We start from the raw sequence: 26,301 nt of genomic DNA, 5'->3' as shown, positions 1-26,301 counted from the left end.
CGATGGCCGGTTGCAGCTTTTGCCAAGGACGGTTGTAGCACGGTTAGCCGCTGGTTGGGGCTCTATTGCCTCTGGTTGTAGCTTTCGCCAAAACGAGCGTAGCACAGGTCGCCGCTGGTTGTAGCTCTGCGAGGGCACGGTTGTAACATGGGTCACCGCCGGTTGCACGAGTCATATCACGGGTCACCATGGCCACATTGCAGCTTCCCAGATGGCCGTTTCTAGCACCTTCGCCTGGGGTTGTAGCTTTTTGCCCAGTTGGTCGCAGCTTCCCAGTCGATGTTGCCCGTTGTAGCTTCTGCTGTTTCCAGCACCTTCAATTAAGGGTTGTAGCTTTTCGCCCAGTCGGTTCCAACACCTCCAGCTAGGGGTTGCAGCTTTTTGCCCCGCCTAGTTGCTGTGTTTTGCGACAACCAAGATGCCATGGACATTTGCAAAGAGATGGTGAGAGAGCAATGGATCAGAGACATGTGGAAAACATGTGGAAAGGAATGGATGGTTAGAGAAACAAGGGAGGAAGAAGATAAGGAAGTAGCTAGCCATGCATGGGTCTCGTACAATTAGATAAGGCTGGATCCCAGCCATACGTCGCTTTCAAAGCATAGGTCCCATGGGACCATGTATGGTCAGCCGCGACCGGCCGAATGTTTTCCCTATTTTATAGGTGTATATCGGCTGGAAAACGAGGTCCAAGCGCGGCTTAATAGTATTTTTTGTCTTTTAGTTCAGTAATATAATATGTATTTAGATAGATTCGTACAACATAGATTCTTCTTCGGGATGGAGATATTGTTGGAAATTCGCCCACTGACAATCAACCGCCGCCTTGCTTGCGACAACGTCCTTACTGCCTTCTCATCAACACTCCGCCGAATGACAACCATCCGATCCTCCACGTCGTTGCTCGAACGACTATTGCCCACTCTTTCTCGCCGCTGCATCCCAGCAACTATATCGCCCGCTTCTAGTTGTCGCTACACCAACGACTGTATCGCCCGATCCTCCTCGTCGCTGCACCACCCAACGACTAAATCGTCTGCCGCTCTTCGTCGCTACACTAGCGACTGTATTGCCCATCCCGAGGTGCTAGTCGGGTCGCCACCCCGGGACAAGCGCAGCTTCAAATCGACCTTGCTCTAGATACCAATTATTGGAAATTCACCCACAGGATTGATCACATCAAACTAGACGAACACGCACACATGAATATTGATAGCCAAGGGCCCTTGTCGTGCCCTTATTTTCTCTTTATTTCTTTTAAGGTTTTCTCTTTGGTGTTACAAATCTCACGCACCTGCCCATCTATATATAGATGCAGGACCTAACTCCACGCCACCAACCTGAACTCAAAATTCCTAATCTATACGGACACATACTAGCAAAGCTAACCGGACTCAGACTAGTCCTACTCTAATACAACGACTGGACTCCTAACCGAACTGACGCTTACGAGACTAACCAAAACTCGCTCGGACAAACACACGTAGCACAAGCTGCTTCATCTAGTACTAACTCAATTTACCTAATCTAATCACCGGCGAGCCTGATCGCAACAGTACTAGCCCTTACTAACACCGTATGTTTGGATTACTCCAACAGATATCAGTCGTCTAAACTATTTCATTGTACCTGTCAATGCGACAAAATAACGTACTGATGAGGAAGGTGTTCAAGTTGGTATTTGCAATCGGACTTAAGCTGTCGTTGAAAACAGTTTGTCTCACAATTTTCACGCGGGCAAGGCCAGCAAGGCTAGCTCGCTTGCCTTTAAATTGGCTGGCATTCAAATAACAACCAGCAGTTGCTAACGCACCAAGCGAACTTAGTTATGTTTTGCAGCACCATGACGTGGCACTTTCAGCCAACTATGGCCACGTCAAGCAAATGCCTCTGGCCGACCTCGCCGCTGCGGAAAGCAGTGCGCTGCACCTCCTCCTCGTCGTCCTCGACTCCGCCGGCTCGCCGGTCAGCAAACTACGCTCCCAGCTCCTGGGACTACGACTCCCTCCTGCTTTCGCTCGACGATCGCAGACATGACACCCATGATCAGGTGATTATCGTCTCATAATACAGCACAAATAGATCCACTATATATATTAGCTGATGAAAATACTTATGCCAATTAGTTACGTGCACGCTTGGATGGGTTGCGAGCTAGGAGCTTCGATAAGTTGAAGGCCGAAGTGAGGGAGCGGCTGATGGTGGTGAGCGGAGGTGACGACCAACCTGCAAAGCTCAGGCTCGTCGACACACTGCAACGGCTCGGTATCGCCTACCACTTCGACGACGAGATCACCGACATCCTCACCACTATCCATAGTGCAAAAAATCATCATTGGAGCCGTGATGATGATGATGATGACGTTGCTTCCGCGGCCTTGAGATTCAGGTTGCTCAGGGAGAGTGGCTTCCCAGTCCACTTCCCTGCACGTAGTACTCCAATGCTACATACCCCGATAGATGTTGGACAGTGCTATTGGGCCCGTTCCATTTACTAACAGCGTCTCCAACCGGCGCCGGTCGCGCCGCGCGCAAAAAACAGATATGCCGCGCGCGTATCGCTTGGTTTGGCGCGGCGCGCAGCGCTGGCTCCAGCAGCCGCGCTAAAATGCAGCGCGCGCGCCGCTCCAGCAGCGCGCGCGACTCGCACAAACAACATATGCATTCGAAAACAGAAGTAAAACAGATCAAAACAAACAAAAATAAATAGTTCAATTTCGTTTATTACAACTCAAACAAACAGTTTTTATCGTTCAATACAACAAATAGTGCAATTAAACACAACAAATAGTTCAATAATACAATAAACGAACGCACAAATCATGATGCTCTTTGTCGTCCATTCCATGTCCACCACTCAATGAGATCCTTCTGAAGATCATTATGCGCTGCGAGACGTCGAATGGCATGATAGGAGGCAACAAAACGGGCCACCCTTTCAGCCCTCCGTCGCACTCGCTCGGAATGTCCCAAGAGCTCATACTGAGAGTAGTCTACATCTTGGCCACGCTCATTCTCGATGATCATGTTGTGCATGATCACACAAGCGTGCATTATGTACCAAAGCATTTTCTGATCCCAAAATCTAGCCGGTCCTCTCACAATAGCAAATTGGGCTTGCAAAATCCCAAAAGCTCTCTCCACATCTTTTCTAGCCGCCGCCTGAGTATTGTGGAAATCAAGATTTTTCTTACCTTCTGGCTTTTTCAACGGCTTGACAAAGGTTTGCCACTTTGGATAGATGCCATCCGCTAGATAATAGCCATAGTTGTATGTACGGCCATTTGCTACAAACTGCACCGGTGGCAACTCCTCATTTGCAATCTTACTCGTCAGTGGTGACCGGTTGACAAGATTGATGCCATTCAAAGATCCAGGCATTCCAAAGAATGCATGCCAAATCCAAGTCTCTTGATCGGCCACCGCTTCAAGGATTATAGTGGAAACCTTTTTTTGGCCGTGGAATTGCCCATGCCATGCCTTTGGACAATTCTTTCAAGTCCAATGCATGCAATCTATTGAGCCAAGCATGCCAGAAAAACCGCGAGCTTTGTTCATCGCTAAAAGCCTTGCGACGTCTTCAGCGTTGGGAGATCTCAAATACTCCTCGCCAAACACTTGCACAATTCCGACTGCGAAGCGTTTGACACACATGATGGCTTGGCTCTCACCCATAGCCAAGTGATCATCAGCTAGATCAGCCGGTATATCGTATGCCAACATACGCAAAGCGGCTGTCACCTTCTGAAAGGTGCTATGCCCGAGCTCTCCGATGGCATTCCTCCTTTGCTGAAAAAAGCGGTCATGGCTCGCTAGTTTCTCTGCAATGCGCCTGAACAACTCGGTGCTCATCCTAAACCGGCGACGAAAATACGACTCGGGGTATGTGGGATTCTCCGCAAACTAATGCCTGATCAATCTGTTGTGGCATCGATCCTATCCCTCCAAATTTTTTGACGACCCATAACCGAACCACCGTGCTTCGGTTTTTTATTAATATGCATAGCTAGGATCATTGCAAGATCCTCCTCCTCTTCCATATCAAATTCTTCTTAGGAAGAATCATACGACGAACTCATCTACAGTGTTGAATACTATGCTATAAATACAAAACTACAATCAGCATGCACGAAATTCATGGCTTTTGAGCAATACATACCTTCTAGGCGTTTTGTTGAACACCTTGCGGGCGCCGAGCGGCAGCGAGCGCGCGGGCGCTGTTCGTCGGAGGACTAGCACGCGCGCGGGGCGGCGGGACTAGAGGGGCGCCGGAGAAAGCGCGCGCGGGGCGGGGATAGGCTGGGGAAGCGCCGGAACGGTCGCCGGGTGGCGCGGTCGGTGGCGGCGGCGCGGCTGGAGGGGGGTGGGAGGTGCGAGCGAGCGCGCGAGCGCGCGAGAGTCCAGCGCGCGGGAGCGGGCGCAGCAAATAAGCGGCGCGCGATTGCGTTTCGGCCCGTGCGCTGGACTACGTATGCCGCACGCGCGGTTTTCGCGCGCCCGCTGGAGCAACTATTCCGGTTGCGCGCGCGCTAAAAGGGGGGATTTTGCGGCGCGGCGCTAGTTTGGCGCGCCTGTTGAAGATGCTCTAAGCAATATGATTTCTGCTATCTGAGACGTCTACATATATAGTCGATCACTAAATTAAAGTCCACACATGTGCACTTGTAGCCTTCAGAATGTTGTATGTTTTCTTGTACTTAACTGATATTATTTCATGGTATCAATATATGTAGAATGTCTGAAAAATGATGTGAAGGGACTCCTCTCAGTCTATGAGGCTTCATACCTTGCATTTGGAGGCGAGGAAACATTAGACGAGGCAAAAGCATTTTCTGTAAATGCTCTTAGAGAACTCTTGCCGTCCATGGAACCCCGCTTACAACGCAGTGTGGTTCATGCCTTGGATCTCCCATTGCACCGGAGGTCTCCTAGACTAGAAAAGCAAGATGGTTCATAGATCACTATGCTAGCGACGTGAGCAATTCTGATCCGTTACTCCTTGGATTCGCAACGATGCACTTTAACCATGTGCAAAGTGTCCGTCAGCAAGAACTTGTGAGACTCGTGAGGTAATTAAGCTTGAAGAAACCTACAATTAAATTAAACCTCGCTAATTACTCCCCATAGTAGATGGATTGTGTGCATCCTGTCATGCAGAGTCTAGGAGTTATATCTATATTTTATTGTCTAAAAGAACTTCTTGCATCTCATTGCATATATATAATTACTTGAAGTCCTTTAAGATAGTAAACATTGGCTTAATTGTAGGTGGAGGGAGGATATTGCCCTTGGTAAAAATTGGGGTTTGCGAGGGACCGTCTCATGGAGTGCTACCATTACGCAAATGGAATAGTGTGGGAGCCAAACGACGGAGCATGTCGGGAAGTTCTTGCTAAAGTCATTTATCTAGCAGTTCAGTTGGATGATGTTTATGATGTGTATTGAACTCTTGATGAACTCGTCCTGTCCACTGATGCCATTAGAAGGTAAAATATATGTGGTTGTACTTTTTCAACAAATGCATGCAGCTAAAAAGGAAAGATACAGAATTTAGCAAGATTAATCACTGAAATAATTTTCTTATCGTCATTGAAATAATCTTCTTATCATAGACTAGCATGTGTACACAAGACACGATAGTTTCGCCTTGAATGCAAAACAAAGCAAAAATTTCATCTTGAATGGAGCTTTGAAATTATCTAAAAAGTTCTCAAATAATATTGTCAGATGGGAAGAAAGTCCCGATGAACGACTCCCTGAATACATGAAAGCACTCTACGCCGTTATGTACAACACATCATGTGAGGTGGCTGAAAATGTGTTAAAACAACATGGTTTTGATGCTCGTCGTGTCCTTCAAAAATCGGTATGTTCATATATACTTAATTTCACTTCCTAATAGGGTATAGATATGTCCACTAAAAGGACTGTCATAAATTCTACATAAATGGCAGTGGCATGATGTGACCGAGTCATACCTAGTGGAGGCAAAGTGGCACCATGGAAACCACAAACCAACACTTCAAGGGTACCTCAATAATGGATCAGTTACGTCCACTGGGCCTCTGCTGCTACAACATGTGTTTCCCCTACTCGGCATGGAAGGAAAACTCACCTCAGAATCTCCTGATAAAGTTGGAAGATACACGAGATTAGTTCATTCTGTGTCATTAATAGTTCGACTTTGCAACGACTCTGCGACACACTCTGTAAGGGCAATCGACCAATCCTTTTTGCAAGTTTGATCACCGGATTTGAATCTTTCTGTAAGATCTCATGACATTTATCTCCACTTGTCTTGTGTGCATAACAGGCCGAGCTAGAGAGAGGGGATGTACCATCTTCGATAGCTATCCACATGTCAGAGAATAACTCTGGTGAGAAAGATTTCCGTGATGCCATGGAAGACCTTATAATGGATGCTTGGAAGTCAATTAACATAGACGCCTTCGAACATTATAAATTTTCTAGACATTTTGCCAAGACTTGTGTAAATTTGGCCCGAATTTCGCATTGTGTTTACCGAGATGGGGATGGTTTTGGGGAACCGGATTATCAGAAGAAAAGGCAAATCAGAGAATTGTTCTTGGCGCCTATCAACAATGAGAAACAATAAATAGTCAAAACCCTGAAGAATGTTTATGTCTTAACAACTTTGATTGTATAGTAGATATGATATGTTTAAGAATAACATGGGATGTAATCGTTGTATGTTTCTTGGTGGTTGGGAAATTTATGGTCTGAATATAAAGTGTTTACCAGCCGAGAATGTTTCTGGTTCTTCTTGTCTTTCCATATATTCACATGGATTTAGGCTGACCCCATTTTGTATATCCAAGCACATCTTTACAAGCCATCTACAACACTTCAATTACAATCTAACTCCAGTTATTTGGCGTGCGTGCGTGCGCACGCGCGATGACCCACAAATATAGGGGATCAATAGTAGTCCTTTGGATAAGTAAGAGTGTCGAACCCAACGAGGAGCAGAAGGAAATGGTAGTTCAATTCAAGCATTTTTATACAACTCATATATGTTTTTTAGGCACCAGGTATATCATTCTATTATATATTAAAAGTATTATAAGGTGAACTAGAAGCAACTAAAATCGGCTAGAAAATTCCACGTTAATCAGAAAATACTAGCCCTTGATCTTTCAAAACTATTAAAATTAATACTACGTGACCGTTCAATATATGTAAAATGGTGGGCCTAAGAGGAATTACGTGACATATGTCAAGGAAAAATATATTTGGTACAGCCTCTAATGTATAGCAATAGAAAATAAAAAATATATTTGGTACTGCTTCCCACGTATAGCAATAGAAAAGAAACAAAAACAAATTTGAACTATCCCATAGCCTCTAGCGTGAATGAACCAGCAAATTAGCTGTCCAAAATAAACTAAACTCTTGGTGGAAAAAAGCTAATTAATGTGCTGCCCTTGAGGAAAGAAAGGATGGCCAGCTACATGAAAAGAAGGACATGCACGTCCCATTTTTTTGTATGGCATGCACGTTCCCTCCGTATAAAAATAAAATTACACAAAGGTGCATATATGTATACCTTCACAAATACATACATGATAATTAACTAAAAAATATTGTGCTACTGTGTGATGACTTGAATGTTGTGTATGATGCAATCACATGCTTCAGAGTTAGTCGCGCTATGAGGCATGTGTGTGAGCGTTCCCGTACAATCGATCCCAGAAAACCAACACATACATGATCATCCACAACATGCTTATATATGATTCAATTATAAAAATTAGGCAGCTCTACAATTTTATTTAGAATTTGACGTAGTTAGTTACACACTGGAACATTTTTGAGATTGTAAAAAAGCAATGGAACATTTTTTGGTGGCTGGTGGATTAATTTTTATATTATAACATTTTTGATATCTTAAATGTATCTGGATTTAGTGGCTGGCGGATTGAATTTAAAATTTGATTTATTGGTCATGTATCAGTATTTTTTAAACTTTGATTTGGCCCATCAATTTGTTCACGGCACAATTTTAAATTTTTACTCATAATTATACGTCATGACACTATACAAAGGACAAATTATCTAGGTCACATTTTGAGCTTTACTTAGATGCACTGATAACTATAGAACTAAATATGTATGAACAAATGAACTCTGAGCTCATAACCAAAAATTACTTATGTGTACTAATCTAATATTTGAAGAAAAAAATGTTTGGTCTCCATACAAAATAATTACCATGTAGGTTATCAAATATAAACTGTGCTACATGTAGGCATGAATGACTCTAACCGGATGACAACATTATTACTAAGTATAATAAAGTGTAAAAATATATGAAAACATTATCAAAAGTATTATTTAAAGAAACGGTTCACTAAAGACTACACATGTTATTCTTATGAGGGAAAAAATACGGTGACAGATGTACAAAAACTAAAACACATCGATTATTCCTAGGGATAGTGTCTAGGAATTACAAGGCAAAACAACCATAGCTGTTTGATACGTAAGGTCACAAAGTGTACAATCTCTATGGCTGTTTGTGACACTTGAAAAGGTAATTAAAATGGTTATTTTCATTGTTTAGTTGCCCTATCTATGTGGATAAACTATTTTATATTCGCTTCATTCAGATGTTTATTTTTTATTCCATTAAAAGATAAAATAAATATTGTGACAGCTATTCTAAACTCACGCCATTATTTGGGAACATAGAAATTTGCAGTTGTGCATCTAACACAAATGATCGATAATTTAATATTGATGCTTCATGTTGATCTTACGTCACATAACACCATACACTACGCTCAAACAATACACACAGCCATAAATAATACATTACCTTTTAAATTGGCATAATGGTAATTCAGCCATGATTTACAAACTTTTAGAGACATTACCCATGAATGTTATATTTATTTGGAAACTGATTTTTAGCGGTCATATAATGAACTATTTTATATGGCACAATGTGAATATCCATGAAATCATATGTTTAATTCCGATATATAATCAACTCCCTAAAAACGATACCCTCTCAAGTTATGAAAATGCTAGAAAAACTATACAAATAAAATTTACACGAGTATGGCATGGATGATTACAAGGGAAATGAAAAAAGGGTAATAACATACATATTTCTTTACTACTATATAGTGTATGAGTTTTGAAATTTTGAATCCTAAGCCTGAGAAGCAACTTGAGCCGTTGATGAGGGTCAATCCTATGGCTCAGAATGAAGGGATTCGCCTCTACAGTACCAGTGTATCATCTCGCTTTGTTCCTGAAAATTCTAGGCCCTCCGGAGGCATTCACCGTAGGTCACATGGACGACAGTACTTGCAAGACCTTGCGTAGGCAGAACGATGGCTCTAGAAGCTGAAATAAGATGAGTATTTTAATGGATGCGCAGGCGATGCCGTCTGCCTGTCCCAAAGACTGCATGAGATTTACTAGGCCGAACTGTACTACATCATATGGCAGAATTAGCAGCTCATTAGAAGTAGCCTTGTGATTAGAGCATACACTAGCTTCAAATGCATCTTTTTCTCAATCTTTTGTGCATAGTAATTAATGATGCAAAGGCCAGGGCCCAACCTTTTCTCTAAAAAATACATAAAAAATTATCCCATTAAAGTGCATCTGAACCCCATTGTAGTACTACTGCTTAATGAAACTATCACATTATAATAATTATCACAAGAGCTTTACACACACACACACAAAGACAGCTGATTCCTTAGACTTATTTCCATCGAAACACATGAATTAAAACTTTGCACGTGCTATGCACGTACCAGCTTACCAGTAGCTTATAGTGTACCAGTTTTGAATTGGGCATGATCATCAATCCTAGCCATTCGTGTGCTAAATCCAACGGCTGAAATGAGTGAGATTCGCCATGAACAGTACACCGCTGCTCCATCCACAATGTTCCAGAACGATCGCCTCATCCTTCTCAAAATAAGTGGCCCATATTGATTCCTCTTGGCCCATGTTGCAGTTTGAGGACGTGTTGAGCCCATGAAAAGTTGTTTTCAGATAGGAAATATACTGTAAAGTTATACTCTCTCCATCCCACAATATAAAACATTTCGGCAAGCAGTTTTATGAATTATTTTCTTTCTTAACAAATTACGGGGATTACATATATTAACCCCTACTTTTTTGTAATGTATTTTCTTTCTGCATCCGTACATAAACGATATTTTCATTTTGCCTTGAATCTATGGGCAAGTCTATGTTTTTTTAAACCAAAAACCACTCCATAATAATGTTAACGTGCATACATACTAGTATATATAGGAAAAATAACAGTATCAAAAATACATAACACAAACCTTTAATCGGAGACGTCTTATATTTGTATAAATGGCATCAGTATGATTTCAGTTTTTCTTTAGACAAATCAACTAATATATCCATATTGTTAAACTCTTAAACATTCTAGCCCGCGCAACGAGCGGGCCACTGTGCTAGTTCATATAAATACTCAACGCGCATTTACATAGAATTTCAATCACATGTAGCATAGCATATTCGCATGTATAAGATCGTATCTTAAGACATTTACATCCACATTATTAAGTCAAGATTTCATGACATGTATGAAAAAAAATCATGGACATGGTCTAAAATCTAGCTTAGTGGCCAACATCTAACAAACTTCTAAATATAAAAGGTTATCCTATGTAATGAAAAGGCAGCTTTTTTTAATTTCTTGGTTGTGTCTATACTCCCTCTGTAAAAGAAATATAAGAGCATTTAGATCACTAAAGTAGTGATATAAACGCTCTTATATTTCTTTACGGAGGGAGCACGTTTTTTTGTAGATTGAGTCTAGCACTCCCGTGTCTTCTTTTTGACCTAGCAATGGGAGGGAAACATACCATGGGGTGCAGTATGCTAGCCCGTCAGAGCCAACGTATCTTACCTATATGCTTGTTGAGAAGACAAATAAGCAATAATATATACATTAATATAAAACAAAGAATTAAAGCTAATGATTATACCTTTGCATCGTATAGATTGTTGGTTAATAGTATATGACGAAAGTCATTGGTCCTTATTCTAACCAGTAAGGTTGAAACACCATTGATGCTCTATTTTATGCATAGTGCTACTAAAATATAAGTCCCATATTGCACATAGATTAAGATAATCAATATGAACAGTCAATATAACATGCGGATTCATTGAATGTAAGTAATTTGGAATAGCTAACAAGGGTGGACGTACAAACAGCACCTCGAAATTTGTCCAAATCATGCTCAAGGTTGAGAAAGCATGCATATACCGAAGCTATTCATACTAATTCGAGTCAATGTGATCTTCTGATGTTTTGCGATATTATTGTACAGTGCCACTAAAATCCAACACCATCTCCTCCATGGAATTTTACTAGCACTACACAAAACACTCTGCCAAAAAATGTATTTCCTGTAGTACACCAATATGTTACCATAGCAAAAAGGATCTTGGTCGCCCTGTTTGCACAATATTGAAAACAATCATCTATGGAAAAATTATGAAGAAAAATAAAATAACATGGGGGCATCAGTGTTAGCCAACAAAAAACAAATTTATGTTGTAGGGTTCGGGATTTTGTTTTAAGGAGAATTCATGTGTACGCTTAAATTATTGTGAGAGAAGACTAAGAGTAGTACCTACCCACATCATATGGGAGGGAATAAGGGAAAAGAGAAAGAACTTTCTAGATATATTGTATGATCCTTGTTTATGACTCTTGCACAATAGAAACACATGATACATATCAGTAGAAGTTACTATGTCACAAACTTTCTAGATAGTAATGATGATGATTGAAGGAAATTTGTGACGACAACTAAAATTATGATGATCCAATACTCAAATATCTCCTAAGCAAAGCAAGATTCTAGTGACATGGCAAATTAAGATAGGATCAACACTGGAAAATTAATACACCAATATGCTAGTGATGTAGCATCATGAATCATGGAATGAAGGAAATTTATAAATTCAAAAAAGTTACATTTAGCATAACAATACATATACAACATAAGCAATATGGCATCCCACATAGCATAGTAGTAATTTGAACTGATGGTACATCACAAGCAAGGCTACATAGGGCCTCTCCTCAACCACCGGATCACAACACATGATCGGGCACAACACAATGGCCATCTCTCACAAATCACAAGGAGGCAACGAGGACAAAGGGCCATACTTACCAAACAAATGCTAGAAAAAAATGTCATCGTCACCTCGATAAGCGCAATGTGGCGGAGGAAGGAGTTGACGTGCCGAAACGAGTAACCTAAGTGGGTCTAGTACCATACGGGATGGTATGGGAGAACTGCTAGGGTAACGTGAGGGAGTAGCTAGCAATTCGAATTCGCAATTCCCCAATTGTACTCGTATGAACCACACCAAATCGTTATGATCCAAGAGAAATATCTCCTCTTCTTGAAACATAGTCTTTCGCTTCGCTTTACATTAAAGCAATACAAGAGCATCTACAACTGCGATGGGAAAATACGGGCCCTCAAACGTCCATGAACGCGCCCGGGCGCGCCCGGGCGCGTTCGAGGGCACTGACCCGGGCACTCCTCAAATCATGCTGTCCACATCCGTGTATCTCATACCCGGTATCCTATATCCATATTAAGCATGCAACGTGGAACTAAACTACGTAGATCATCCCGCGGCGGCGGTGCGCAGACTGGTCCACCTCGTCTCTCTCCCGTGCACGCTGCCTCTCGCAGTGCGCGGCACGCGCCTTCGATTCTGGAGTGCGCGTGCAGGCCGGCGGCGTGGGCACTAGCACCCACCGCTGCCAGCGTGGAAGAGCGGCTGGCGGGGGAAGGAGACAGCGCGGGGGGGCGGTGTGGACTGAGCTGCCCTGGCATCGCTGCGCGTAGGCCGACACGGTCCAACTCCGGCGTCTGCGCTACGCCGGCGCGGGAGCTGCGGCGATGCTCCAGATCTGGAGCTGCCGCTGGTCTCCACCTTGGGCAGCTACAGCGCGATGCGGAGGGCCATCTCCTCCTCGTAGTCGAGCTCGAAGCCGGAGTCGCTGCCGGAGCTGGACATCATAGTGGATGGGATCAGAATCGGAGAGGGAGAAGAGAGGACGTAGCGAGAGAGAGTGAGCTAGGGTTCAGAACGATGCACACCTGGATTGGGTTTTTTTGTGGGACTGTTGTAGGCTCGACGATGGACCGGGCTTGTCAGGCGGACGCGCCCGGGCTGCCCTATATCCGTCCTATATTTGGGCTGGATATGAGAGGTGCCGATCAGCCCAGACGTTTGTCCGCGGTTTGAGAGGCCTGGTTGGGTCGATCTTTTTGACATGTGAGTTACCGGACGATCTGCCCGAGCGTTTGAGACGGGTATGAGAGGTTTGGTTGTAGATGCTCTAACAAAGTAAGCGTTTTTAACACTAGTGGTGCAAAAATGTTTTAATATTAGGGACGGAGGGAGTAACAGTGATTACTCCCCCGCAAAGAAAAAAAAGAGTGATTACTGACGGCCAACCTTAGCTTTTCCACTAGCTAGCTGTGCCATATCAGTTGTCACAGTCATGTCCTTTAGACGAGTCACGATCGAGATTGCCGCTCGACAGTGAAGAGACGAGTGAAGGCAACGACGATTGTACGTGCATAGCGTGCAGTCGCTTTAAGTCGAATAGTCGCCGAGAGTACGCGTGTACGTACGTGCGAGAGTCCACATATAATAATGGAACTAATGGAAAGGGCCGAGTTAATTGTGTGTATCATGTTCTAGCTAGCTAGCTGTGGCTCGCGTGTGTGCAAGAGAAGGGACAACTCAACCAGTAAACGACGATCCATGCATAGTACGAGGCTAGCCGACAATGGAAATGGAACGTCCGTTGTTTGTTCGACACGGATGCATGTGAGCCTCAAATCTACTACCTCCGTTTCCAAATACTTGTCTTTCTAGGCATTTTAAATGGACTCAATATACGGATGTATATAGACATATTTTAAAGTGTAGATTCACTCATTTTGCACCGTATGTAGTCACTTGTTGAAATCTCTAGAAAGACAAATATTTAGGAATGAAGGGAGTAGCAGGAACCACTTGTTTATCAGTTTCGCTAAATATCAAGTAACTGAAATTTTTATGTTGTTTCAGCCGATTTTACCGCATAGAAGAGGCCGTGCCCAAGGCCGAGACGCCTAGGACAACCGTGTCATCCTGACCAGGCTTAGTCAGGTTGGCGATGATGCATCTAGCCGTGGTGTCACGCGTGGAAGCAAATGGGAGGTTTGGCGGATTCGAGTGCGGGGTTGCGAGGAGGTCGTGGGTGGCAAAATTGTGAGGGGTATAGGAATGCACCTGTCTCTTGCTTATAGTGAGACGTAGGAAAGTCTTGTGTGTGGGGAGTGCCAAATGGACCGGCCCAGGCATGCTGGACGCCATGGCCTCATTTCTTTGTTTTTTTCATGCTTTTTTATTTCGTTTTTTCTTTATTTTTTACTTTTGTTTATACTCCTGAATACTATAAATTAATATATTACAGAAAATGCATAAAAAACTAGAAAAAGTGTTTGAAAATATTAAATCTATATAGAGAAAATGTTTGCCATGTCTAAGAAAAAATGTATACAGAAGATATTAAACGTGCATGAAAAACTTGATCACGTATTTAAAAATATTAATCAAGCATTTAAAAAATGTTAAACAAATATTTGAAATATGTTAATCAACCATTTGAAAAAAAATTGTATAGAAACAATGTTGACCATGTATTACAAAAAGTTAATTTTGTGTTGTATTAAAAAATGCTGAACTTGTATTTGAAAATGTTAAGCAAGCATTTGAAAATGTTAAATGTATATAAAAAATGTTGATCATGTACTAATAAACATATTAATTCTTCATTTGATAAAATGTTAATCAAGAATTTGAAGAATGATAAATGTGTATAGAAAAAATGTTGACCACGTATTACAAAATGTGTATTCTGTTTATAAAAAATGTAGTCAAGCATTTCAAAAGAAATTAAATGTGTATATAATTTTTTTACCATGTATTCAAAAATTAACCTTGTATTTGAAGAATGTTACTTAAGAATTTGAAAAATGTTTAAAATATGTATAGAAAAAATTTTGACCGTGTATTAAAAAATGTTAAACTTGTACTTGAAATATGTTAAATGTGTATTAGAAAAATGGACTTGACGTATATGAAAAATGTAGATTCAAAATCAAAAGAACAAAGAAAAAATTAAAAAAAACCATGAAAGACAAAAAAGAACAAAAGGAACCAAAGAAACAAGAAACAAAAAAGAAAGAATGGAAAACAGTGAAAACGTATAAAGAAACAAAGAAAAAAGAGCATTGAAAACCAAGAAATAAACAAAAACCAAAAAAAGAAGGAAAATGAGAAAGAAAGAAAAGCGATAAAAACCATGAAAGAAACAAAGAAGACCCAAAGAAAACAAAAGAAAAACAAAAAAGAAATATAATAATAATAATAATAATAATAATAATAATAATAAAAGAATAGCAAGTAGAAATAATAAAACCAAACAAAAAACAAAAGAAAATGAAAAATAGAAAGAAAAAAATGGAGAAAACCTATAGTGACCGAACCTATAGCGCGGGAGCGGCAGCAGCGAACCTACACTGATGGGTCGGCCCATATATAGGCAAGCACCTTCAGCGAGAGGAGCTTCCACGCTCGCCGCAAGAGAAGCTATCGTCTCGCTATAAGCGAGACATAGCTCTTGCGACGGTATAGAGGGATGGTCGGAGGAGACGGCTCAGGCAGGGTAGGGCTGCTAGGCTTGCGGGGTACCATTGCAGATTACAAGGGTAGGCGATTGGACCAGTGGGATGAGGGAGGGAGGAAGAATTGTTCACGTTGTTGATTTGAAGAGGAACAATTAATTCTTCGGGAAGTTGAAAATGGAGCACGCCGGTCCGTTGGATTTTAATTCTGACCATGCTTTTTTATGGGGTCCCTTTGTGTATTTTTCATCCGTGATTTGAATTCCATCATGGTTTCGGAAAATGAGTATTAGTAAGTTCTCAGTGGTTTGTACGGAATTTTGCTAAAAAGACGGAAAGTCGGATTTTAGCCATCGCAAATCAATGTTTTTCATCGTAATTCATATTGGCGTGAGGATGGCAAAATTACTTTGCAAACACAGATATTTTCTGGCAAAAAATGAAATCAGGCGGATTTGTCATGCTCACCAACTAAACTTGTCATCCTCGACAAACACAAATTTCCATGAAAAAGGTTAATTTTTTGCATGCCTAAAAATCTAACATTCGTTGGATATCTGGGTAAAAAAATAGCCTCCAGAAGAAATGTTGTCACCACAAAAATATGTGGCTGAAAAGAAATAGTACTAGCAATTCGGTATGCGTCATGTCCCACGATTTGCATGCGGGCTGAGTCAGCTATGCTGCTGGGTGCCCATAAATTGGCACGTATTCTGGCAACTCTCAAACAGCAAACAGCAGTAAGTTTATTGGCTACTACAGCTTAGAAGTACTAACCTCGTTGCCTAGCTCTCGCTGCCAAGTGCCAAGGAGTACTCCACCAGTACGCACCAAGCAAAAGCTAGCTGTAGATTGCAGCGCGCAGCACCATGGCGTGGCAATTACAGCAAACAATGGCGAGCACAAGCTTCCGGAGGTCGTCACCGGCAACGGTGCGCTGCTCGGCGATCTGCCAACTACGCCCCCAGCTCGTGGGATTACGACTCCCTCCTCCAGCTCTCGCCCAACAATGGCGGACAGGCAGATCAAGTACATTTATCAGCTGTACATTTATCAACACCGGCGAGCCGAGGCGACCACCAAGCTGCGAAGCTCAGGCTTGTCGACACAGTGCAACGGCTCGGCATCGCCTACCATTTCGAGGAGGAGATCACCGGTATCCTCAGCTCCGTCCACCACAAACCTCACCGGTGCAACTGGGATGATGGTGATGTTGCTTCCACGGCCTTGAGGTTCAGGTTGCTGAGGGACAGTGGTTTCCCAGCCTACTTCTCTACAGGTACCTAGTTAAATACTCCCTTTTCAAAACTATGACACTTATTTTAGATCGAAGGGAGTATGAAATATGAAAAACAGAATCTTAGACGATGTAAGAAAGGAACCTAAAATTATAGCCAAAATTCTGGAAATTAAACTAAATGCATGGTCCAATCCATATTCAATCACAGTTGAAACTTTGAATTGTGTTTATGGCACGGTTTTGTATACTTAACTGACACGTTTCATTGTAACAATACAAAAAGAATCTCTGGAAGATCTCAGGCGCGGAATAGATGATGATGTCAAGGGGCTCCTCTCACTCTATGAGGCTTCATACCTTACGTTTGAAGGCGAGGAAGCATTGGACGAGGCAAGAGCATTTTCCAAGAAAGCTCTCATAAAGCTCTTGCCATCCATGGATCACCACTTACGGCGTAGTGTAGTTCGTTCTTTGGACCTTCCATTGCACCGGAGGTCTCCTAGACTAGAAGCAAGATGGTTCATAGATCACTATGCTAGTGATGAGAGCAATTCCGACCCGTTGCTCGTTAGATTTGCAACGAAGGACTTCAACAATGTTCAAAGTGTGCATCAGGAAGAACTCGCAAGACTGGCAAGGTAATTCTGCATGAAGAAATGTTGTCGATGGGTTTTTAAGACATGAAAATTGACATAATTAATTGTAGGTGGTGGAAGGGAACCGCCCTTACTGAAAAATTGGGGTTCGCCAGGGATCGTCTCATGGAGTGCTTCCATTACGCAAATGGAATTGTGTGGGAGCCAAATAATGGAGCATGTCGAGAAGTGCTTGCTAAAGTCGCCAACCTAATAGTTCACTTAGATGATGTTTATGATGTGTATGGAACTCCAGATGAACTTGTTCTCTTCACTGACGCCATTGGAAGGTAACTATATGCAGCGGTGCACTTCTCATAATTCAAGTAATATTCTTTTCCTAGAGTTAACATATATATGACACGTTAGTTTCACATTAAATGAAGCTTAATAAATAATTTCAGATGGGAAGAAAGTCCTTGTGAAATGCTCCCTGAATACATGCAAGCACTCTATTCCGTCGTGTACAACACGTCCGCTGAGGTGGCTGAAAATGTGTTTAAACAACATGGTTGTGACACCCGTTATGTTCTTCAGAAAGCTGTAAGTTCATATACACAATCAACTTCCTAATAGGAGATAGATTAATCCACAAGGAACCATAATAATTTCTACTTGATTTTGCAGTGGGGAGACATGGCGGAGTCTTTCCTGGTGGAGGCAAAGTGGCAGCATGGAAACCACAGACCAACACTCCATGAGTATCTGGACAATGGATCAATTTCATCTTCTGCGCCACTGCTACTGCAACATGCATTTCCCCTGCTCCGCGTGGAAGAAAAGCTCACCTCAATCTCTATTGCTAAAGTTGGAGGCTACCCAAAATTAGTTCAGTCTGCATCGTTAGTTCTTCGCCTCTGCAACGACTCTGCAACCCACTCTATAAGGACAATCAATCCAACTTTTTTTGTCCCTTGATGTTTCATCACCAAAATTTTAATCTTATGTGAGGTGTCTTATGATATTTATTTCCATGTGTATTTTGTCAAAATATGTATAACAGGCTGAGCTGGAGCGAGGGGATGCACCATCATCAATAGCTATTCACATGCCCGAGAACAGCTCCAGTGAGCAAGAGTCCCGCGAAGCCATGGAAGATCTTACCATGGAAGCCTGGAAGTCAATTAATGAAGATGCATTCAAACATTGCCGATTTTCTAGATCTTTCGCCAAGACTTGCGTGAATTTGGCTCGAATCTCACATTGTGTTTACCAAGGCTGCGATGGTTTTGGTGCGCCGGATGGTCAGAACAAAAGGCAAATTAAAGAGTTGTTCTTGGACTCTATCATGAGTGAGAAACATTAAACGGTGGGAGACACATATCTTAGAAAGATGCTATATAGGCTTAATTATCTGTAGGTATTGATTCTGATTCTGTGTTATACTACTAAAACTCTAGAACCAACACTAGCTGGTTGATTAAATGGCACCATTTGGTGGTCTTGATTTACAGTGCTTAGTGCTCCGTAACAAGATGTGACAAGTTGTTAGAAATTTTCAGGATTCATAAAGTACCTTCACACTTATTTTAACCTTGCTTCAAAAAGAAAGTACTGTGACTACCGAGCCATTCAAGAACACAAAATGCCTGAGCGACAACCAGAATTAAAATGTTTTCATAGTTGAGTCCCAGATCAAGGATAACAAACACCATTTCATCCAGAGACATCTCGGAGCATGGGGTTTTACACATTATGGTAGAAATAGGCAGCCCAACATCATCAGCTGTTAGAATACTTCAGCTACACATGTCAATCACTGAGTCAGGGGTTGTTGTCTTGCGTCTGAACTTGATTGAACAGACGTTGATAACTGAACTTAAACTGGGCAGTGTCTGAACTTGAGCATCAACTTGGACAACCAAGTATCTTCCAGCATCTGGCACAACCTTGCACTGATATACTGCTACATTTCTAAACAAGGTGAAACAATTTTGTGCGCGACCCTACTCGACGCCAGACAACCTTTGTCGAACCTCAAACTGGCTCAGTGCCGTATCGATGCTGAAAATCAACATTTAACACGAATTAAGACGTCTAAGAATGATGGATTGTAATAGTAGCACGTTCAATATTTATGCATCGGATAAGCAATGTTTACCACTTACCAGCAGAGAACATCTCCGTTTCTTGCAGTCTTCTCAGAGATCCACTCTAGGACAAACTCTAGAAGCAGTCTCATTTGCTCTTCAACTTCACCTGCAGATTTAGTAGTTCAACGTCAGGATTCACATTGCAAACAACAAGCTGAAGCGGCACAAAGATAGAAAGCACAGATCACACTTACCCTTGTCCATGATCTTTGGGTTACTTTCGATTATCTTGTAGATAAGGAAGATAATGTCAAAGGTGCTTGGCAGACATGATATGAGCTTCTGCCGCTGAACCTGGTCTGCATAGCCTGTTTCCTTCTCCTCCAAAGTTCTCTTCTCCACGGCGCTTGCTCGTGCCACGTGGTGACCCTTTAGCGGCGGTTCGCGCTGAACCAGTACTGGGGGGGGGGGGGGGGGGGGGGGGGGGTTAGTGCCGGTTGCAGAACCGGCACTAAAGGGCCTTATGAACCGGTGCTATAGCCCGGTTCTGCACTAGTGTTCCACGATTCCATGTACATTAATCTTCCGTGAGCAAGAGTCCCGTAAAGCCATGGAAGATCTTACCATGGAAGCCTGGAAGTCGATTAATGAAGATGCATTCAAACATTGCCAATTTTCTAGATCTTTTGGCAAGACTTGCGTGAACTTGGCACGAATCTCACACTAATCTCACAGTGTTTACCAAGGTGGGGATGGTTTTGGTGCGCCGAATGATCAGAAGAAAAAGCAAATTAGAGAGTTGTTCTTGGACTCTTTCACGAGTGAGAAACATGAAACGGCAGGAGAGCATGTGTTATATAGGCTTAATTATCTGTAGGTATTGATTCTGATTCTGTTTTGTACTACTAAAACTCTAGAACCAGACTAGCTGGTTGACTAAGTATAACCATTTGGTGCTCTTGATTTACAGTGCTCTGTAACAAGATGGGACAGGTTGTTAGGAATTTTAAGGAATCATAAAGTAACTCACACTTATGTATCCTTGCTTCAAAAAGAAAGTACTTCACATTTTTATGTTTGGTCTTAGAGAAGACAGAGTGCTTCAAGAGACAGAAATAAAAAAAAAATCATAGTTGAGGCCCAGACCAAGAATAACAAACATCATTTCATCCAGAGACATCTCGGAGCATACACATTATGTAAGAAATTGGCAGCCCAACCTCATCAGCTGTTAGAATACTTCAGCTACACATGTCAATCACTGAGTCAAGGGTTGTTGCGTCTTGTCTGATCTTGAACAGAGGCGCTGATAACTGAATTTAAACTGGGCAGTGTCTGAACTTGAGCATCAACTTCGACAACTAAGCATCTTCCAGCATCTAGGCGCAACCTTGCACTGATACACCGCTACATTTCTAAACAAGGAGAAACAATTTTGTGCTCCTCCCTACTCGACACCGGACAACCTTTGTCGAACCTCAGACTGGCTCAGTTCAGTATTGACGCTGAAAATCAACATTAACACAAATTAGGACGTCTAAGAATGATGGGGTGTGATAGTAGCAAGTTCAACATTTATGCATCAGATATGAAATGTTTACCAGCAGAGAACATCTCCATTTCTTGCAGTCTTCTCAGAGATCCACTCTGGAACAAACTCTAGCAGCAGTCTCACTTGCTCTTCGACTTCACCTGCAGATTTAGTAGTTCAACATCAGGATTCACATTGCAGTCAACAAGCTGAAGCGACACAAAGATAGAAAGCACAGATCACACTTACCCTTGTCCACGATCTTTGGGTTACTTTCGATTATCTTGTGGATGAGCTCCTGCTTTGTCAGTACAGTTCGCTGCCTCGACTGATAGATAAGGAAGATAATGTCAAAGGTGCTTGGCAGACATGATATGAGCTTCTGCCGCTGAACCTGGTCTGCATAGCCTGTTTCCTTCTCCTCTAAAGTTCTCTTCTCCTTCTCCTTTACCTGTAAATAACAGTGTGTCATCCTTTGTTCACAGAGGAGCAAAAATGATTTGACCAATGATCAGTATGAGTAAGAACTTACCGACTGCAAGAGGGACTTTGGAAGGAAACCGAGCAGCTCATCATCGCCATCACTTGGAGATGTGCTGCTCATGCTTTGGTTCTCTTCTTCCATTCTGCTTGCATCCTTTGTAGGTGTCATGAACAACTTGGCTCTAGCTGATCGCTTGACCGTTTTTAGAGGTGGTGTGTCACACACAGTAGCAGATATTGGCCTCTGTGGGGTCTCAAGGTTCGGTGTGCCTGCCATTGATCTCACTGGTGTGGAGGCGAACTTGCCAGGAGTCCCTTCTGTAACACCAAACCTGAGTGCAACATCCTTGCTACTTTTCTCTTGCACTTGGGACTCATGATCTATGCCACCAGAAGTAGAATTGAGCATCAACTTCCTGCCCAATGGAGATGGAGCAGTAGACTCAGCCTTTGGCGGCAGACCGGTTGTGCTGGCAGTTGCAGGGCCAGTTGAAGATCTCTGTGAGAACCTTCTCTTGAAAGACTGGGACATGTGCGACAGTGTAACAGCCGGCTGTTCAGCCAGGCTTGGTGATGGCGCAGCAAATACAACTTCAGTAACAACTCTTGGTGTGCTCTGAGCCACACTTGATTTTGTTTGAGTAAATGGATGCGGCAGCTCATGCTCCGGGATGTCATCTCCCTGAAAGATAAATTACAGAGAGAACATGAATACTTGAGACCAACTAAGCATACACCAACTAGTACATTTCCTTGACCAGCACCAGTAATCATACAGTTACTGAACTGTTCTCATATGACAATAAATTTGCACAAGTAACTATGTTGAAAGTGTGACAGATACAAGATGATCATACCTCAGGATGTTTCCTGAAGAAGTCCACAAGCCTCTGCCTGAACATCCTTCTCAAAGCAGAGTAGCTGGTTTCCCCCTTCTGCATCACACTGTCCTCAACTGAATCAACCAATAGGTTCACCTGAAGATCCGGCTTCATGCAGCAAGTCTTGTCGTCGCGCAAAAGGATCTTGTTGATGACAATAGCCTCAGGCATAATGTACTTGAGCTGTGCGAGATGGCCATAGGTAAACCTCCTGCAGACAGAATTGTGTAAATTAGAGACTGGATAATGTAAATCAAACAAAGCAGCAATCATCTGATTGTTTTGTCATAGGAGGGCAGTACCTCTCAGCCAAGTTCTGAATGCTAGCGCAGATGTTGGGGAATGTCGCCTTGGATCCCTTCATGCGGAGGAGCCGGGTGGAGCTCTCGAAGCAGTTGAAGAACTCGCAGAGAATCTCATAGCTGATCATCAATCAATGAAATAAAGCAAATTAGAAAACAGAACTGGTGCAGTAAAAATATTCTGGAAATTATCAGGGTTAATTTTGCATCCAGATAATGATTATAATCGACTAATGTCAGTTGCAGTAAATTGCATCACAGAAATAAAATATACAGATTGTTCTTGGCTTTACTAAAACTATGATGGTCTGAAACTAAGTAAAAGGATTCAATTTGGGGCACAAACAAGAAATCGTACTAGATCCATCGCTAGTCAGAGAAGACGTTTGCATCCTTGGAATGATTATAATGTCAGTTGCAGTAAACTGCATCACAGAAACAATATGTACAGATTCAATGATGGTCTGAAACTAAGTCAGGATTCGATGGATATCGGACTAGATCCAGCGTTAATGAGAGAAGATGTTTGCATCCTGAATGATTATAATGTTAGTTGTACAGATTGCTGTTGGTTTTACTTAAACGATGATGGTCTGATATACAAAGTACTGAAAGGATTGAATTTGGGGGCACAAACAAAAACTTGGACTGGATCCAACAGTAATCAGATAGTAAGATGTCTGCATCCTATGAATGATTCGGTTTCAGGCGAAGTAGTCGATGATTGATGCTGGTTTTATTAGACTGGTGGCGATCTGAAACTAAGAAGACAGGACTGGATTTCCTGGGCGTAAACAGGAGATGAAACTGTAAGTGCCTGGATCTGTGACAGTTACCTCTCCGGCAGCTTGACCTCGGGCCTGCGCTTGACAGGGCTGCGGCCGGCGCCGGCGCCCACGCCGAGCTCCCGCGCGACGGACTCGAGCGCGTCCTCCTCCCCGGCATCGACCCCCTTGCCCGGGCGCTGCAGCTCGAGCGCCGCCCGGCGGACCTCCTTGACGGACAGCGCGACGGCGCCGCCGCTGCGGCCCCTCCGCAGCAGCGGCCGCGGCTCCGTCTTCTCCGGCGTCACCAGATCCGCCGCGGCGGCCGGCGCCGCCCTCTTCATCTTCTCCGGCGTCGCGAACTGGCCGGCCGAGGAGGGGACCGCGGCCGCCGACTTGGTCACCTTCCACGGCGACCCGGCGCTGGAGGCCGCCGTCCGGGGCTTCTTGGATGGGGTGGCGGCGTCCATCGGGAGGAGGAGGAGGTTGTGGTAGGGTTGAGCGCTCGGCGGCGGAGGGGGTGGGGTGTTATGGGGGTGGAGGATCTCCAGATTAGGGAGGTGTTTATAACTTTTTTTAACCGGGTCGGGTTGGGATCGGGATCCATCGGGGGTTTTGGCGGGAGGCAACGGCGAGTGGGGATGGCGCGAAGCAACGTCGGGGGTGCCACGTGGCGTTCGCGCCAAGTGCAGTGGAGGTTGCAGGGCCGAAAGAAGAGCATAGGCCCGAGTGAGTGTGGATTCCATCCACGTCGGCCCAGGGATAGAAGATGGACCCCACATATGTAGCACCAACACTTTCTAAAAAAAAAAAAACATATGTAGCACCAACACATGGCAACTCTGAAAGTTTTTTATGGCAAGTTTAGGCCTTGTAGGAGAGGTGCTTAGAGAAATGCTTATTTGTACAGAATAGACGCTTAATTAGCCGTCTCTCCTGTAGAAATAGGCACTGGTACTTCAGAAAAAAATCCGATTTATTTTTCTAAGCACCTAGCATTGTACAAGGCCTTAGTGACGTGAGGATGACAACTTTGGTTGTCAAGTATGGCAACTTTCATTTTAAATGACAAGTTTCAGTTTTTTCTTGGGTTTGTTTTTTCTTTTCGGATGGCAACTTTAGTTGGGTGCTTTGTGCCACACGTGTGGCATTTATCATTTGGGTAGAAGAAGGAAGCTATGGTTGAGGCCCAGACCTACTTGCCTGTCAAAGTGAACCGAATACATTGAAGAAGACATTGTACGCGCAACAGTGGCGCGCGACGTTCCTTCCTTGGTGGTGTTGCCTGAGTGCCCATGGAGGCCACCGAAGAGGGTGGTAGAGGTGGTATCCGAGCGCCTCGTCAACGCCTGTAGCGCCGAAACGAGAAACCAGCGTTCACACGAGCGGGAGCGGGCCATCGCCCATTAAGCTTCGTTCGCTCGATGTTTGTCCGTTCGCTCAACTCGTCTTTCTCGGTCTTGTTTCTTTCTCGTCTCTGTTGTGCAACTGGTTCAAGAAAAAAGATTTTTGTGATTGTGAATACTTCCATGAAATAAAAAAAAGATCACGGGTTATATGATAAAAATTGTATGATAAAGTTTTATATTAAAGTTTGTTGTTGTTATAATAATATGCCTGATGCTTCTATGTCCGTAATTTGTTTTTATCGACACCTCTCTCTCTAAGCATGTGGAAATATTTTATGATTTTTGTTTTCGCTTGAGGACAAGCGAGGTATAAGCTTAGGGGAGTTGATACATCCATTTTGCGTCGTATTTTCCTACTGTTATTTATAATATCTTTATGCATAATAATGCTTTATGGAGTAATTCTAATGTCTTTACTCTCATAATATGCAAAGGTTTACACAAAGAGGGAGAATGACGGCAGCTGGAATTCTGAACTTGAAAAAGCTACATCATAGTTACCTATTCTGCACATCTCCAAATGAGCTGAAAATTTACGAGCAATATATAAGAAATAATTATATATTGCAAACGCATGGCACAAATATATGGTAGCTCGGTCCTAAAAAATGGTAGCTCCGAAAGTTTTTTATGGCTAGTTTAGTGACACGGGGATGACAACTTTAATTGTCAAGTATGGCAACTTTCATTTTAGATGGCAAGTTTCAGTTTTTTCTTGGGTTTGTTTTTTCTTTTCGGATGGCAACTTTAGTTGCAAAAAATGTCAGGGCCGGAGTGCTTTGTGCCACGCGTGTGAATATCATTTGGGTAGAAGAAGGAAGCTATGATTGAGGCCCAGACCTACATGCCTGTCAAAATGAATCGAATACATTGAAGAAGACAATGTACACGCAACAGTGGCGCGCGGCGTTCCTTCCTTGGAGGTGTTGCCTGGGTGCCCATGGAGGCTACCGAACATGGTGGTAGAGGTGGTATCCGAGCGTCTCGTCAACGCTTGTAGTGCCGAAATGAGAAACCGGCTCTCACACAAGTGGGAGCGCGCCGTCGCCCATTAAGCTTCATTCGCTCGATGTTTGTCTGTTCGCTCAACTCATCTTTCTCGGTCCTGTTTTTTTCTCGTCTCTGTTGTGCAACTGGTTCAGGAAAAATATTTCTTTGATTGTGAATACTTCCATGAAATGAAAAAAAAAAGATCACGGATTTATCAAATTTTCACCGGTTTAAAAAAAGTTCATGAGTTTAAAAAGGTACATAAATTTTAAGAATAAATCCGAAAAATAAAA

The 26,301-nt window shown here is 42.9% G+C and overlaps 1 protein-coding gene and 2 pseudogenes across 2 annotated transcripts; 2 read left to right on the top strand and 1 right to left on the bottom strand.

Moving 5' to 3' along the window:
- The first annotated feature begins 1,867 nt into the window (after nucleotides 1–1,867).
- On the top strand, nucleotides 1,868–6,616 carry LOC123191321 (alpha-terpineol synthase, chloroplastic-like; annotated as a pseudogene).
- A 9,993-nt stretch (nucleotides 6,617–16,609) lies between these two features.
- LOC123191319 (alpha-terpineol synthase, chloroplastic-like) lies at nucleotides 16,610–18,921 on the top strand (annotated as a pseudogene).
- Nucleotides 18,922–19,552: 631 nt separating this feature from the next.
- On the bottom strand, nucleotides 19,553–24,153 carry LOC123186978 (CDT1-like protein a, chloroplastic). 2 transcript variants are annotated; one of them, XM_044598719.1, is made up of 7 exons: nucleotides 23,682–24,153; nucleotides 22,846–22,965; nucleotides 22,520–22,754; nucleotides 21,712–22,344; nucleotides 21,429–21,630; nucleotides 21,250–21,340; nucleotides 19,553–19,619 (listed from the first exon to the last, which is right to left on the bottom strand). In XM_044598719.1, exons 1-7 carry the CDS (start codon nucleotides 24,077–24,079, stop codon nucleotides 19,562–19,564), a joined length of 1,737 nt encoding a protein of 578 aa, XP_044454654.1. In that variant the 5' UTR covers nucleotides 24,080–24,153; the 3' UTR covers nucleotides 19,553–19,561. The 2 variants fall into 2 exon arrangements, with proteins under 2 accessions (XP_044454654.1, XP_044454655.1); XM_044598720.1 differs by lacking the exon at nucleotides 19,553–19,619 and adding an exon at nucleotides 20,798–21,153 and having other exon boundaries at nucleotides 23,682–24,152.
- Between the last annotated feature and the right edge of the window lie 2,148 nt (nucleotides 24,154–26,301).

Source organism: Triticum aestivum, chromosome 2A (assembly GCF_018294505.1).
Source record: "Triticum aestivum cultivar Chinese Spring chromosome 2A, IWGSC CS RefSeq v2.1, whole genome shotgun sequence".
Classification (NCBI taxonomy): domain Eukaryota; kingdom Viridiplantae; phylum Streptophyta; class Magnoliopsida; order Poales; family Poaceae; genus Triticum; species Triticum aestivum.
This window is presented reverse-complemented; position numbering and strand designations above follow the sequence as displayed.

Coding starts and splice junctions, on each gene's coding strand:
- LOC123186978 (XM_044598719.1), bottom strand. CDS start 24,079: ATGGACGCCGCCACCCCATCCAAGAAGCCCCGGACGGCGGCCTCCAGC. Junction 22,966..23,681: donor GAGGTCAAGCTGCCGGAGAG/GTAACTGTCACA, acceptor ATTGATGATCAG/CTATGAGATTCTCTGCGAGT. Junction 21,341..21,428: donor CCCAAAGATCGTGGACAAGG/GTAAGTGTGATC, acceptor CTAAATCTGCAG/GTGAAGTCGAAGAGCAAGTG.